The 14,834-nt window shown below is 48.9% G+C and overlaps 1 protein-coding gene across 2 annotated transcripts; it reads right to left on the reverse strand.

Annotated features, from left to right (window-relative positions):
* Positions 1 to 339: 339 nt before the first annotated feature.
* LOC133897481 (lipid phosphate phosphatase 2-like) lies at positions 340 to 12,716 on the reverse strand. Of its 2 annotated transcripts, XM_062338214.1 has the most exons (9): positions 12,482 to 12,716; positions 12,226 to 12,323; positions 8,769 to 8,990; positions 8,574 to 8,661; positions 8,389 to 8,498; positions 8,180 to 8,273; positions 1,040 to 1,228; positions 884 to 943; positions 340 to 802 (listed from the first exon to the last, which is right to left on the reverse strand). In XM_062338214.1, the coding sequence occupies exons 3-9, from the start codon at positions 8,982 to 8,984 to the stop codon at positions 624 to 626; spliced, it is 936 nt and encodes a 311-aa protein (XP_062194198.1). In that variant the 5' UTR covers positions 8,985 to 8,990; positions 12,226 to 12,323; positions 12,482 to 12,716; the 3' UTR covers positions 340 to 623. The 2 variants fall into 2 exon arrangements, with proteins under 2 accessions (XP_062194198.1, XP_062194199.1); XM_062338215.1 differs by lacking the exon at positions 12,482 to 12,716 and having other exon boundaries at positions 12,226 to 12,475.
* Positions 12,717 to 14,834: the final 2,118 nt, after the last annotated feature.

The raw sequence follows: 14,834 nt of genomic DNA on the forward strand, positions 1-14,834 counted from the left end.
GAACATCTCAAATTCCTTTTATTTTTTTTTTTTTAGATTTTGTTACAAGAAACATGTTGCTACTTGGATGAGACATAAGCCAGAACAACATTCGGTACTGGTAACTACAGCACTACCAATATTCATATGTCAAACCAATGATAATGGCAAAGCTTTCATTCGTTCTTGTCCTGAAGGCTCGAAGTCGCACATTACAAAATTAGGGAGAACTAAATTTCATGTGTAACCTACCACAAGAAGCATGTGACATATCTTCCAGAGAAATGGCAACGAGCTGAGAGACAGCATCCACATTAGGTCATAGTTGCTGAAAGAATAGGCATCAAGAATCGGTACATCTAAGGTAAACCAACATTTTTTTAGCACAGTCCTAAACTCAATCCATAAGCATATAATAATGTACATGCTCGTCGAAAAATAAGAACCACTAGATGATGTACAGCCAGGGTTACGAAATCATCTATGCAGTCTGAGTCAAAGTGAAACAAACTGTGGACACCGAAGTTCAATACAGAGGAGGAAGTTGACAGCTCTACAATAGATCTACCTGTATACACGGAAACAGCTCCACAGATCGGGATGATCAGGGTATTTGAGACATCTCCTGTCCAGACTCTGGGATATCACAATCTCCTTCCGGACTCCATGTTGTCTAGAATAGGGCTGGTGTCTCCGAGGGCAATTCCACCATGGGCAGGAATAGTGACAGTTTCGATCTCAGTTGGTCTCACACTGTAGGAGTTTGCATTTCTACTGTTGCTTTCCTCGGTTAACTGGAAGGCGTATGCATGAGGCCAGAAAGCTGCAAGGGAATGCACCCATTTCTGTGACATATCAAACAACAATGCACAAGTCAAAAGGAAAAAGAAGGAAAAGGAGGTACCATCTGCTTCATACGGATATGGGAAAAACTGCAGATAACAAAATGAAGCAACTGTAAGGCCTGCAAAAGGAAGAGGCCGCAATGAGAAAAATGATCGTGTCTTCAGAACACATCGGGGAATCTACATGGATTTTAATGTGATTACAATTTACAAACCTATAAGAGCGCCTGTAAATACGTCTTGCCAGTGATGCCAGTAGTCATCCACTCGAGAAACAGCCACAAGTGCAGCAGTTAGAAGAGGCAGAAACACTATGCATAGCTTCGCAACATGTCCTCTGTGATCAAAAGCCGTGATTTTCCCAGCTAAATACCACGCAAGGAAGCCTAGACCAGCAAAAGACCCTGAAGTAGTGTAACAGACAGTTAAAACATAAACTTTAGATGCTATGGCCACGATGCTGTAACAAAAATATCATAAGCACCAATTTGAAACTTAACTCGAGCACAGAAAAACTGATGGACCTATGGTCACTAGGAAATCAGACAGGCATTGGCAATATCACATGAGGTAAAGTAGTTACAAGGGAATAGGGGGTACCACACAAATTCAGCCAACTCAACTCCAGGAGGCATGCCTCAAAGTACCTTAAACGTCCTCCAGTTTTGATACAGTCTTGCCTTAATAAAAGTGTCTTAAATGTTCAAATCACTATGTCACCTTTTTACTTAGCCTAATGAGTCATGCCTCAGATGAGTCCCAGAATTTTCAGTACCTAGGGGATGATATGCTTTCACTGAAATCGTGGAGCAGGGCAAAATTCATGCTCACTAAACAGTGACTAAATTTCAACAAGGCAGCTGAGATCAGGCCAGTTTTGAGGTCTCTCAACAAACACGTGTAGCATTTTCTGTAGCAAGATAAACATTTCCATAACGTGGCAAGCATGAGAAACCCAATGTCCGAAACTACTTAGTGTCTCCAGCACAACCTACAGTCCGACTTCTCCTACACCATGTAGCAGCACAGGCAGTCCCATTGTCATTGCATCACTGCACCAAGTGCATGCCTGCCACTCTCTGGCCCCCAACCACCATTGCAGATGACACAAATCCCGCCGCAATACAGGATGTCCCCATGCACAACTTGAGGCCTTGGTATCCACCCATTCAAGATTCTCTGTTGCCTGATAACATGCTTGCCACCAAGCCAGCCATTTGTCTCTTATGATCGGCACTTGTATGCCAGAGGTATACCAATCCACCAGAGGTAGACCCGTTCGCCCACAAAAACTCATCCAGTGCTGAAAGAATGTTTTTTCTTCAAGTATAGAGTTTGCAAGGTCATTTTACACACATCATCGATGTCATAGTAAACCTATTTACGTTTATTGTATATGCACAAATGACAGGGAACTGTCAAAAGTGTTAGTCGCTGAATTCTTACTCTTGGTAGTAGCTGAATTCTTACTCTCATCGAGAGAGGATGACACTAGGAGTTGGGGCAATTTTTTCTTTATTTCTCACACAAATGCCATACCAACCTGAGGGGTTGGGGATACATATTTATAGGCCCATGGCCAGCCAAGCATATGCCAAGATGCTAGTCTAAGATGCTAGTCTAAGATGCTAGTCTAAGATGCTGTCCTAGATGCTGTCCTCTAGTCTAAGATGCTGTCCTAGTGTCCTAGATGCTGTCCTAAAGCATATGGGCAGCAAGACCACCATGTGGCAGCCCCACAAAGACCATGCAGCAGCCCCACAAAGACCATGTGCTGCACAAGGACTTATCCCATCATTCTCCCCCTAAGTCTTGTGCGTCGTCTTGTGGGAAGATTGAACCATCCCGGTCCTGGAGCAGAGCTCAAGGAACGTGAGCCTCCCAAGAGGCTTGGTGAGCAGGTCCGCAAGCTGATCCTTGGTGTTGATGTAGCTCGCCTTGATGCTCCCTTCCTCCAAACAGCCTCGGATGAAGTGGTACCTCACCCGGATGTGCTTGCTCCGTTCATGGAAAACGGGGTTCTTTGCCAGGGCTAGAGCGGACTTGCTGTCCACCCTGAGCTCCACCGCTCTAGTGTCTCTGCCGAGGAGATCACCAAGCAGTCGAGCGAGCCAGAGCGCCTGAGTCGAAGCGGTGGAGGCCGCTATGTACTCGGCCTCGCAGCTGGACAGGGCCACCACCTGCTGCTTGACCGACTGCCAGCTAACGAGGCACTTGCCGAGGAAGAAGAGGATCCCGCTCGTGCTCTTGCTGGTGTCGATGTCGCCGGCGTGGTCGCTGTCGCTGTACCCGACGAAGTGTGCCGCCCCAGGGCACCTAGGGTAGTAGAGGCCGTGGTCGAGAGTCCCCGCAACGTAGCGGATGATCCTCTTCACAGCCTGCTGGTGCTCCGTCGTCGGTCGCTGCATGAACCGACTAACGTAGCCGACGGAGAATGCCAAGTCCGGCCGTGTGTGGGCGAGGTAGCGAAGGCTCCCCACAAGACGTCGGTACTGCGTAGCGTCCACCTCCTCCGTCGTGAGCCTCTCCTCCATCGGAGTGAGAGCTGGGTTGCAGTCGGTGAGCCCAGCTAGCTCAACGACGCGCTTGGCGTAGGCGGTCTGTCGAAGCGTGATCCCGGAGTCATCCTGGTGCACCTCGATCCCCAAGTAGAAGGAGAGAGGTCCCAGGTCACTCATCTGGAATGTGGCCTTCATCTCTTCCTTGAATGCCGCCACCTCCGCATCCTTGGTGCCGGTGATCACCAAGTCGTCGACGTAGACACCCACCAGCAGAGCAGTTCCTCCACTGCCCCGTCGGTAGATGGCCGCCTCGTGCGGGCTTTGCTCGAAGCCCATCCCTTCTAGCGTGGAATCCAACTTGGCATTCCACGCCCTCGGTGCCTGCCGCAAGCCATAGAGGGCCTTGCGCTGGCGGAGCACCTTGCCCTCCTTGCCGGGGATCGTAAATCCCGGCAGCTGGTGCACGTAGACCTCCTCCTTCAAGTCGCCGTTAAGGAACGCCGACTTAACGTCCATGTGATGAACACGCCAGCCCTCCTGGGTAGCTAGCGCAAGGAGGAGTCGCACGGACTCCATCCGTGCCACGGGAGCGAAGGCGTCGTCGAAGTCGACCCCCTCCTGCTGCACGAAACCTCGTGCCACCAAGCGAGCCTTGTGCTTGACGATGGCGCCGGCTTCATCCCTCTTCAGCTTGAACACCCACTTAAGGGTGATCGCTCGGTGACCACGAGGGAGGTCAGCAAGCTCCCAGGTGCGGTTCTTCTCAACCGCATCCATCTCCAACTGCATCGCGGCGCGCCATGCCGCGTGTCTCTCGGCCTCTGCAAACGACCGAGGCTCGCCGTCGTCACACGCAAGGTGCAACTGCGCCTCCAGATCGTGAGGCACCAGTCCCGGCACCGGCTGGTCGCCGAGAAGGTTCTCCATCGTACGGTACCGCAACGGCTCGCCGTCGTGGTACGCGTCGATGCGCTCCTCGTCGTGAGAGAGCGGAGTAGCGAGCTCAACCGGGCTGTGCTCGACACGAGCTGGTGTTGGAGTAGACGTGCCCGGAGAGGTGCCTGTCGGTGCTGGAGTGCGTGGCGTTGCCGGCTGTGGTGGAGCCGGCGAAGAACTCATCGCAGCCGAGGTCCTGGCTGGAGAACGTGGTGATGTCGAAGTAGCAGGCGCCGGGGTCGGTGGAGGCTCGGGGACTGGGGTAGACACGCTCGTCGAAGAAGAGCTGCCTACTCCCCCAGCTCCCTCGACAGTGAAGTCGTCGTACGTCGGAGCCGATCTGTCATCCATCGCCTTGTCCTACGCCCATCCTCGCCCTTCGTTGAACACAACGTCGCGCGCCGTGTGCACACGCTGTGTCTTCGGGTCGAAGATGCGGTAGGCCTTCGAGCCCTCCGCGTAGCCGATGAACACTCCCGGAGTGCTCCTGTCGTCGAGCTTGCTGATGTGGCCAAGCTCCTTGGCGAACGCGAGGCAGCCGAAGACCCGCAAGTGGGAGACCGCCGGCTTGCGCCCATGCCAAGCCTCGTACGGCGTCCTGCCGTCGAGCGCCTTGGTAGGCGAGCGGTTGAGGATGTAGACGGCCGTCACCACCGCCTCTCCCCAGAAGACAGCCGGCATCCCCCTCTGCTTGAGGAGGGCCCGAGCCATCCCCACAACCGTCTGGTTGCGCCGCTCGACGACGCCGTTCTGCTGCGGGCTGTACGGCGCGGAGTAGTGGCGCTGAATGCCCTTATCAGCGCAGTACGACGCGAATTCAGCCGCCGTGAATTCGCCGCCGTTGTCGGTGCGCAGCACGCGCAGCTTGCGGCCGCACTCCGCCTCCGCAGCAGCCTGCGCGCGCCTGATGGTGTCCGCAGCCTCTCCCTTGCTGCCGAGGACCATCACCCACATGTAGCGGGAGAGGTCGTCGACGAGCAGCAGGAAGTAGCGTCGTCCTCCCGGTGTGGCCGGTGTCACCGGGCCACACAAGTCCCCGTGCACAAGCTCGAGCCTCTCCTTGGCTCGGAAGCTCGCCCGCTGGGGAAAGGGGAGTCGCCTCTGCTTCGTCAACACGCAGACGTCGCAGAGCTGCTCCACATGGTCGAGGCACGGCAGGACTCGCACCATCTCTGCGGCACTGAGCCGCTTCAGGGCCTCGAAGTGAAGGTGCCCGAAGCGCTCGTGCCACTGCCACGCCTCGTCGTCCCGACGAGCGGCGAGACAGAGGGGTTGTGCCACCTGCACGTTAAGGACGTAGAGTCGATTTGTGCCTCTGGTTACCTTGGCAAGAAGGCGACGACGGCGATCCCAAATCCTCATGACTCCATCCTCAACGACCACGCGCGAACCGTTCTCATCCAGCTGTCCCAAGCTGATGATAGAGTTCCTCAACGCGGGAATGTAGTAGACTCCGGTGAGCAGCCTGTGCTCACCAGACACGGCGGTGAAGATGACGGAACCGACGCCCTTGATCTCCACGCCGGAGGCATCCCCAAATTTGACGGAGCCTCGGACGCTAGAGTCAAGCTCGGTGAAGAACTCCCGTCGACCGGTCATGTGATGGGTGGCGCCGGTGTCGAGGCACCACCCGTCAGTCTTGTCGTTGCCGGAGCCGTCGCCGAGGAGGGCGTGTGCTTTTGGCTCGTCAAGGTGGAGGAGAGCCGCTGCGGCCGGTGCCACTGGAGGTAGCTCTATGCTCGCACGAGCCATGAACAGAGCCGGCTCCTCCTCCTCCGCCTGTGCGACGTGGGCCTGGCCGCGTCGTGGCTGACGACAGTCCTTGGCCCAATGGCCAAGCCGGCCGCAGTTGCGGCAGGTGTCGTCTCGTGCCGGCTTGTGCTTGCCGGCGGCGCCGCCCTGGGCGCCTCCGCGGGCATCACCCTCGGCACGTCCTCGCGCCCCGGCCTGGGCGTCTCTGCGCGCCTTGCGCGGCTTGCCACGCTTGCGGCCGCCTGTCGTGGAAGAAGGCTCCCCCTTCCTCCGGTCACCCTGGCAGGCATCCCACTGCTCCCGAGTGAGAAGGAGCTTCCCGCCAGTGGTGATGGGCCCCGAGAGAGATTGTGGCTCATCGCTGTCGACGACCTTGAGGCGACCTATCGCCTCCTCGATCGACATCGTGGAGAGATCCAGCAGAGACTCGATCGAGCGAGCCATCTGCTTGTACTTCTCGGGGACGCAACGGAAGAGCTTTTCGACAGCTCTCTCCTCGCCGTAGGTGTCATCGCCGAACTACACCATCTTCTGCAACAGAGTGTTGAGACGGAGAGCAAAGTCATCAACGTCCTCACCTGGCTTGAAGGCCAGGTTCTCCCACTCCTTGCGAAGTGCCTGCAGTGTGGACTTGCGGGCGCGGTCGCTGCCGATGCGTGCCGCAGCGATAGCGTCCCAAGCCTCCTTGGCAGTCCGCTTATTGGTAAGCGAGAACTGCATCTCGGACGGGACTGCTGCGATGAGGGCATCCAGCGCCCGTCGATCCTGGTCGTAGTCGACGTCGCCGTACCGAACTGCCTCCCACATGTGCCGCACCTGGAGCTTTACCCTCATCACCGCAGCCCACTCGACGTAGTTGGTCTTAGTGAGGGTAGGCCACCCACCGCCGGGGCCGACGTCCCTGACAACAGCCTGGAACCCGTGGTGACCACGGTACCGATCCGGGGAGAGAGAGCCACGCCGCCTGTAAAGGCCGCGCTCTCCATCGACCCGTCCGCCACCGTTGCCGTGCGCGCCTCCTCCAGGAGCGCCGCCGGCGTGCGCGCCTCCTCCAGGAGCGCCGCCGGCGCGTCCGCGCCTGTCTGGGCTGCCGCCCCGCTCGTGGGCGTGCGCCGCTGCCCACTGTGCCGCCCGCTCTCACGCTGCCTCTGCCTCCGGCAGCTCGAGGTCCGCGTCGGCGTGTCGTCAGCAGAAATGGAGCTGTCGGTGCTGCCGCGCAGAGCCTCGACCTCCGCTGCCACCGCACGCGCTGCAACCGCCGCCGCCGCTGCTTCTGCCTCCGCTCTGGCTGCTGCTAGCTCCGCCGCTGCCAGCCTCGACGCCCTTGCCGCCGCCGCAGCGGTCTCTGCCACCGCTCGCTCGCGTTCCTCTGCCGCGGCAAGTTCGGCCTCCTGCCGACGCCGCGTGCTCGAGGCGACCGAGCGCTGAGACTGCCCTGCGGACATGACGCACTACCGGGGGAGGGCTGCTGCGTGGGGAGAGGGCTGCTTCAGACGAGCTACTGCTGCTCTGCGCAGAGGGAGAGGGGTGAGCAGGAGCAACCGGGGCTGCTGCTGCTCTTAGCTGGGGCTGCTGCGACGCTGAAGGGGGAGATGAGCAGGAGATGCTCAGGCTACAGGATAAACAGGCTCTGATACCAGTTGTTAGTCGCTGAATTCTTACTCTTGGTAGTAGCTGAATTCTTACTCTCATCGAGAGAGGATGACACTAGGAGTTGGGGCAATTTTTTCTTTATTTCTCACACAAATGCCATACCAACCTGAGGGGTTGGGGATACATATTTATAGGCCCATGGCCAGCCAAGCATATGCCAAGATGCTAGTCTAAGATGCTAGTCTAAGATGCTAGTCTAAGATGCTAGTCTAAGATGCTGTCCTAGATGCTGTCCTCTAGTCTAAGATGCTGTCCTAGTGTCCTAGATGCTGTCCTAAAGCATATGGACAGCAAGACCACCATGTGGCAGTCCCACAAAGACCATGCAGCAGCCCCACAAAGACCATGTGCTGCACAAGGACTTATCCCATCAAAAAGTGCATATGTTTCTCCTATATAAGATAACAGTAGATAGACTTGGGCACCAAGTGCATGTAAATATCCACCAATTTTACGAAGGACAACATATGTTACAGACTATTTAAGTACATTTGCGGTTATGCCATCACTTACAGGAAGTGTGTCCACTTGGAAAGCTCTTGTGACCTTCCTTGATTACACTCTTCTCTCCATGGCATATAACACCAGTAGTTATATTATCATAAACCTGAAAATTGTCGTGTAATGAGCCCTAGATATTATGGAACATTTGAACATTATGCAGATCGACACAGATGAACTTGCTACAGGAACATAAATTTAGTTTTAGATTTTTATCTTACGGCATTTCCATCAGGGAAACAGCGCCAGAAAAAATCTGGACGTGGGCGGCCAACACCATCCTTAATTGCATCAGTAATAACTGTAGTTATGAGCACCGAATATAGAATCCCTACAGAATTTCCATTTTTAGATTTTTTTTTCTTTTATACCAACATATTAATAGGATCACAGATATGTAAAATACCCAGTATGCCGTGATGCAAATCATAGAAATTCTTCTTTTTGAAGTAAATGCCACCGAAGATGGCACAAGGTAGTACAATTCCAATTAGCTGCAGATAAGAAAAATAGTTACCGACCTGACAAGAACTTTTTGAATGGCACAAAAATAATGTATCAAGATCAACACTTATTCAAAGATAAGGACACCAGGACATACCGGAACAGCCCAAAACGGCACTGTATTGCCCTTCAAAGGATATCTCAAGTCAGTCATCATGTCCCTCCCAACGAAACGGTGAAACGGTTCAATTATATTCAACAGTCCGTCTATGACAGCAAGGAGGAGAAGTATTATCCAGTCATACATGTGCAATCTTGCCAATTTGGTTCCATGGGACTTTATAGTGTAACACCCTAACTGGATATCTGCCATTGTGTCCTATAAATACAGAGAGCATACAACAAAAATCAGTGAGTAATGTTACAAAAACTGCAGGATAGGATGTCAAGTTGTCAATGTAATTCAGATATCACTAAATGTAGATAATAAATTTATATAAAACTAATAAAATATGGAAGATCAATACTTGCAACAGTACCACAAAAAATAATGTTATTATTTTTTATAGGCTTTTGTACAGGGTGCAAAGATAGTTCTCAAGACCCTTCAGCATATACCATGGACATTAACATTACCATCTCCCATGATTTATCGCAGCAACCTAACTGTATAAACATGGCATATTTAATAATATCTTCTATGCATAGACCTAGTGACTCAGGCATTTTCAATTGAATAGAATTGAATGTTTAAGTTTTTGAAATAAAAAATCCATATGAGATTTGGCTAGAAAGATCATGTTGACAATCTTTCTTCATGAAATTCAAAGAAACTTTAAACACATGCCAGGAAATTACTGGATCTATATGAGTAACATATCACCATGGTAAGACCAGGAGACTGGCAGTTTCCGATAATCTTTAGAAATTTAACTTATGACATGTCACCAAAACCCTATGAAGTCCGAGATATGTCGAAAACATTAAAAACAAAAGGAAAAAAGGAAAATCGGAGACATCTAACCTATTGCACTTAACAACTAAAGAGTTAGGATGCACCCCCCTTTTAGCTGCCATCTAACTATCAGTTTAGAAGTATGAAGGAAAGAATAGCAGAGTGTTGGTAGAAGCTTGTTAATCCACTAAAGTACAATTAGATGACTAAGTTACTAACACGATATGATCATTCCAGACCAGGAATCATGAGTGCTCACCACCAGACCAGACAACCAAGATAATTTTCAAGTTCCCGGCAACTTATGAGGCACCAAAAGCAATCCATTTCCAATCATTTATAGTTCATTTGGACATATAAATATATCCCCAGACTATAAACAGTTGTCTGCAGACATTTGAATCCCAAAAAATTCTAATCAATAAGGACCTCATTACACCATAAATATCCTTGACTAAGATCCCAATTGATATACTAAGCTCAGATTCAGACAAAATTGTTCAAACAATCTTCAAAAATTTGATATTTCATTCAGTTAGAGAAACTAAAAACTCAGAAAATTTTCCAAGAATGCCAGCGCAGTTTGCTGGTGCTGGCAATTCAATGCCGCCAACCTACAGATTAGTTTTATGAATTATCGTTGCCATCAGCAATAATTCCCTAGAGTTAGTTTATCCAAATTACCAACTAGATTTCCATCACAGAGAAGCAAGAAGGCCATTATTCACCCTCTAATGGAATTGGATGTTATACCAGAGTATGTCTACACAAGTAGAGACTAGAGACAGGAAATGGAGAACGGAGATGGATAAACTAGAATGGAAGCACTATACAGACCTGCTACTTTGAACATAATAAGGAATTGAAAGCAAAGACAAGCAGTGTTCCATATCATTCAGTGCAAAGGCAAGGAGTATTACAATGGAGTTCAAACTTAAGTCAAGATTGACCAATTTTTGGGATGAGGGTCCAAAGACTACCAAGGCTATAATACAAGTTCTAGTCTCAAGTTTCTAAAAATATCTAACTTTCAGCTGAACACCCATGGCCCAAAAGTAATATGCTCATAGTTCCATTGGCAGTTGTAGAAAAGTTCATATTTTGATATAAGCAAGGAAGTTAAGAAGTAATAAATAATAATTAAGTCACTTTGAAGTTGAAACATAGTATGAAAGAATGGAGAACCAGAAACTAGTATGCAATCACGAAATGAATTTAACAGCATTCAACAATGGTGGACACTGATCATTTGCCGTGAACTTTAAATGATGCTTTGAACAGAGCAGCAACAATATAGTTCTCGTGGTTCTGCCAGCAATTATAGTTTAGCTTCATTTTCTTTCACCCCTCTAGCCAAAACAAAGAATGAAAGAAAAAGGAGATGCAAGTTTAATATGCAGAGTATGTGTAACTTTATTTGTGAGAGGCAAACAATGCATATTATGGCAATTAGTATACATAAAAGACTGAAAAATTTGAAGTAATAAAAGTTCAACCAAACCAAAACAAGGAAATCTCACTTGTAGTAGATGACCAACAATTCAGCAGATTTAGGATGAGCATCAAACTTCATGAAGGACTCAATAATAAATCAAATCAAATATGAAACTATGAACAAAATATGAAGAAAATAAAGAATTGATCAAAGTCATTGGCTGCCCACTAAACTCCAATCCAGACAGAACACATCACACATACCTCAGAAATTGAAGAAACAGGGCAACTGGCTGAATAAAATTTGGAAGCTTCAAGGTAAACAACACTCCAAGTTGCGGAACAATAAGCACAGCTAACTTCCCAAGTGGGCCAAACTCATTCTAACTAATTCGACTATATACCAATGCTTCTGATTGGTCATTGGACCCATTAAGTCAACTATATTAACATCTACTAAATTGGTATTCAACACTTTACAAAGCCAAATGGTTCGACAACACCAAAATTGAAGCCAATTGGCAGCGGCGGAACGCTATGACACTTTCAAGATTGCTAGTTAGCACCGGCTGACACCAGCTATCTATTGCCACCAAAACAAAGATATGTCTGTGCATTCAAATTATATCCATTGCTCTTTCTTGAGATAGTAGGAAACTGATAACTTCAAATTTCTTTTCTGAGGGGGAAGGGTTACCTCAAAATTTCTTGCACTCAACTAATGGCATGTTGTGCTCCAACAATTTTAAGATAGTCCATCAAATATTAAAGCTGACTTTTGACATCACAAAGTCAGACTAGAGTACAAGTGGCCTAGCTAGAGCCTCTAACATATCTAGGGCTGGGCAAGTCTCTAAAATATCTAGAGCTGAAGGACCCACGCCATCAACTCCAAAAGCACATCCACATCCACTAGAAAAGAATATCAAAACCCTCTTTCTTTTCGTTTAAAGGAGATAAAAACTGGCCTCAATCTTGAAGAACCACTCAAAACCTCCCTAACAATCTCAACAGGATCCTTCCCTAAACTAGAGTAACAGGTTTCATGATGGAGTCCTGAAAGTACTACGCAAAAAGGGGGCACATAACATGTATACACGGCCGGAATGAATAACACATCACAATATCCTCGGATAACAAGAGCGGAGGGAACAAAAAAAGAAGATACGATGACAGCTGCACAGAAACCGTGGAACGATAGGGGAAGAAGAAATCAAGAACTCACGGGGCGGCGTGCGTTTCCTCCCCCGCGGTGTGAGACCAACGGCTCCTCGAGCTCGCGCCGGGCGCCGCAGCAGATCGGCGCCTCCTCGTCCTCGCCTCCTACCAGTAACAACACAGCAATTTCCCGCGCCCACCTCAAAGAGATATAGTGTAAAGAAAAAGCAAGAAAGCAATAAAGGAGGAGGGGGAAAGGAAGAAGCGCGTCCGAGCTAATCCGATCTACTAGTGAGGTCAGGTCAAATCAATAAAGGGCAAACCTGGAATATTGTTAAAGGTATTTATCGCGGCGGTCTCCCCCAGCCTCGATCGCGGCCACCTACCTGCTGCTGCAGCAACGCGGGGTTGTGTATGGAATTCTTGGGGGCAGAGACATCCGGTAGTGGAGTGGGGGACGACGACGAAAGGGAAAAGCAGCAGCAGGGGAAGTTGAGAGCAGGGGGTTGACTGACTCTATCGACGCTACGGACTTGATCGGATCGAGGCTTGGTACAGGGTCACTTTTAGACGGCGTAGGTTTTGGCTGGTTGACAAGTAGCTGGAGTTGGTGAATTCTGAGGAGCGGCTGGAGTTGGTGAATTCTGAGGAGCGGCTGGAGTCGGTAACCAGTGGATAGATAGATTTGTTACTTGGTAAGGATAATTTTGGACATGTTGCAAATTTTGTTACTGTGGCTAGAGGTGAATGACTGAAAGATTCCTGTCTGTTACAAATTTTATTTAAGTGTTGATTGTGCTGATTTAAGTGCAAATGACATGTTTAGTATCTGATGTAAGCGCAAGTGACATATTTAATAGCTGATTTAGCATGAGTTACCAATTATTAACGGATTAAACTGAAATTTCATGATTTGACTATATAAATTGCCTATTTTGACTAAATTTTATAGAGAAGAGATACTATAACAAAGAAATTAGGTACTCATCATCTAAGAAGAAAAGGTTTAGAAGGAGGCGGCGCTACCTTGTGCTGGTTGGAGGCGTCGCCATGGGAGGGAGTAGGTCATAAGGAAGGAGGCAGGGCCTAGTTTGGTTCGCTAGGGAAGGAATTTGCTTCTGGATGGGGAAGTTGCCATGGGAGGAAGAAGGTCACTGGTGGAACCTAGCTCGTATTGTGGTCCTGGCACCGCCTAATCTATTGGTGGCATATCAAGGGTGCGGGCGAGGGAGAGGAGGGGTGCTGAAGAGAGAAAAAATGAAGGGATTTTCATTTATATAGTGGATGGTATTTTTCTGGTAAATTTGATCAACTTTTAAGGATAATGTGTGAACTAGGGATCCAATAAGCCGCAGGGACTGCGGGGAGCTTTTGCCCAGTAATTCAATTTTGTGGCAAGCGCTTGTCCAAAAATAGGCCTTTGTTTGGACTTGTGCTTATAAAGTCCATAAGCCGTACAAGCAGTTGAAACAAGCCAAAACAACACATGGACATGCATAAGCCAACTTAAGCTTAACTGTTCACAGAAGCTCATGTCCACAGAAACCCTAAGAAGCTCAATGTCCTGTTCTAAACAGTTTCTAATATTTGAGCTTATTGTTTGCGTAGAGTGGTGAAAAGTTAAATTACACCTAGACTTGTTTTGTTTGTTGTTTAATTGATAGCTGTGAGGAACCGTCCAAATAATATTCTAATTAATCACCAGGAGGAGCATTATTCATAATCACAACCTCGATGATTAACCAGAATATCATCCCGGTAGTCCCGACACGTGTTTTGTGTCCAAGATCAGAACACATGACTTTTCAACAGGTACATCACAACAAAGCTTAAGAAAGAGCGAGTAATTAATATTATGTTACAAATTCTTAAGCATGCAACAAGTTATCACAATTTACAGCAAAAGAGAGCTAGGAAGAGACTAAAATCTGCTCAACTCCTAACCAGCAAAAGAACTAAGCAGCGGAAGACTAAAAGCTATACAGCAAAAGGATATGGAGCCACATGCCCTTAGGCTCCATACCAGAACACTGAGTTCAGAGTAGAGTGTGCTACCCCTGCCCGCCACCCTGATCGGCAGGCATAAAGTAGCCAAACACCGCTTCTTCCTCAACGACATGAGTACATGAAAGCGCATGCATGAGTACAAAAGTACTCGCAAGACTTAAACCATATAAAGCACATATACATAGCTCGACTCCAAGGATTATGCATTGATCATTAGCAAGGATAAACCACAGGTTAAGTAAAATATAAGCATTAAGCATCTTAGACATATGTGTGAGCGACTGAAACTTTACCAAAACATATGAAAACTACCCTGCATCTAACAACTGAATAAGTGTAACTGTAACAACATGTATATCAATAAGTAACAAGTGCCCACATCACCATCTCCCACATACCGAACCACAAACCATACTCGAAACTCTACGTCCGGGTGCAAATGAAACAATAGCATGCTCATAACCGAGAGTGTGACAGTTCGAACTATTTATACACCTTGCAGGGGGATACTCCTGAACCCACACGACACGAGGACCATACGGCTTGTGCCACCCGCTAAAGTGCATACAAGGGGGTACTCGTGACAATCTTTCCCAACCAACCCCAACCGTGTGGGGGTATGCATAGCTCGGCGCGACGATGCTAGAACTACTCCCGGAGCAAACTAGT

The sequence above is a fragment of the Phragmites australis genome, chromosome 17, assembly GCF_958298935.1.
Source record: "Phragmites australis chromosome 17, lpPhrAust1.1, whole genome shotgun sequence".
NCBI classification, from domain to species: domain Eukaryota; kingdom Viridiplantae; phylum Streptophyta; class Magnoliopsida; order Poales; family Poaceae; genus Phragmites; species Phragmites australis.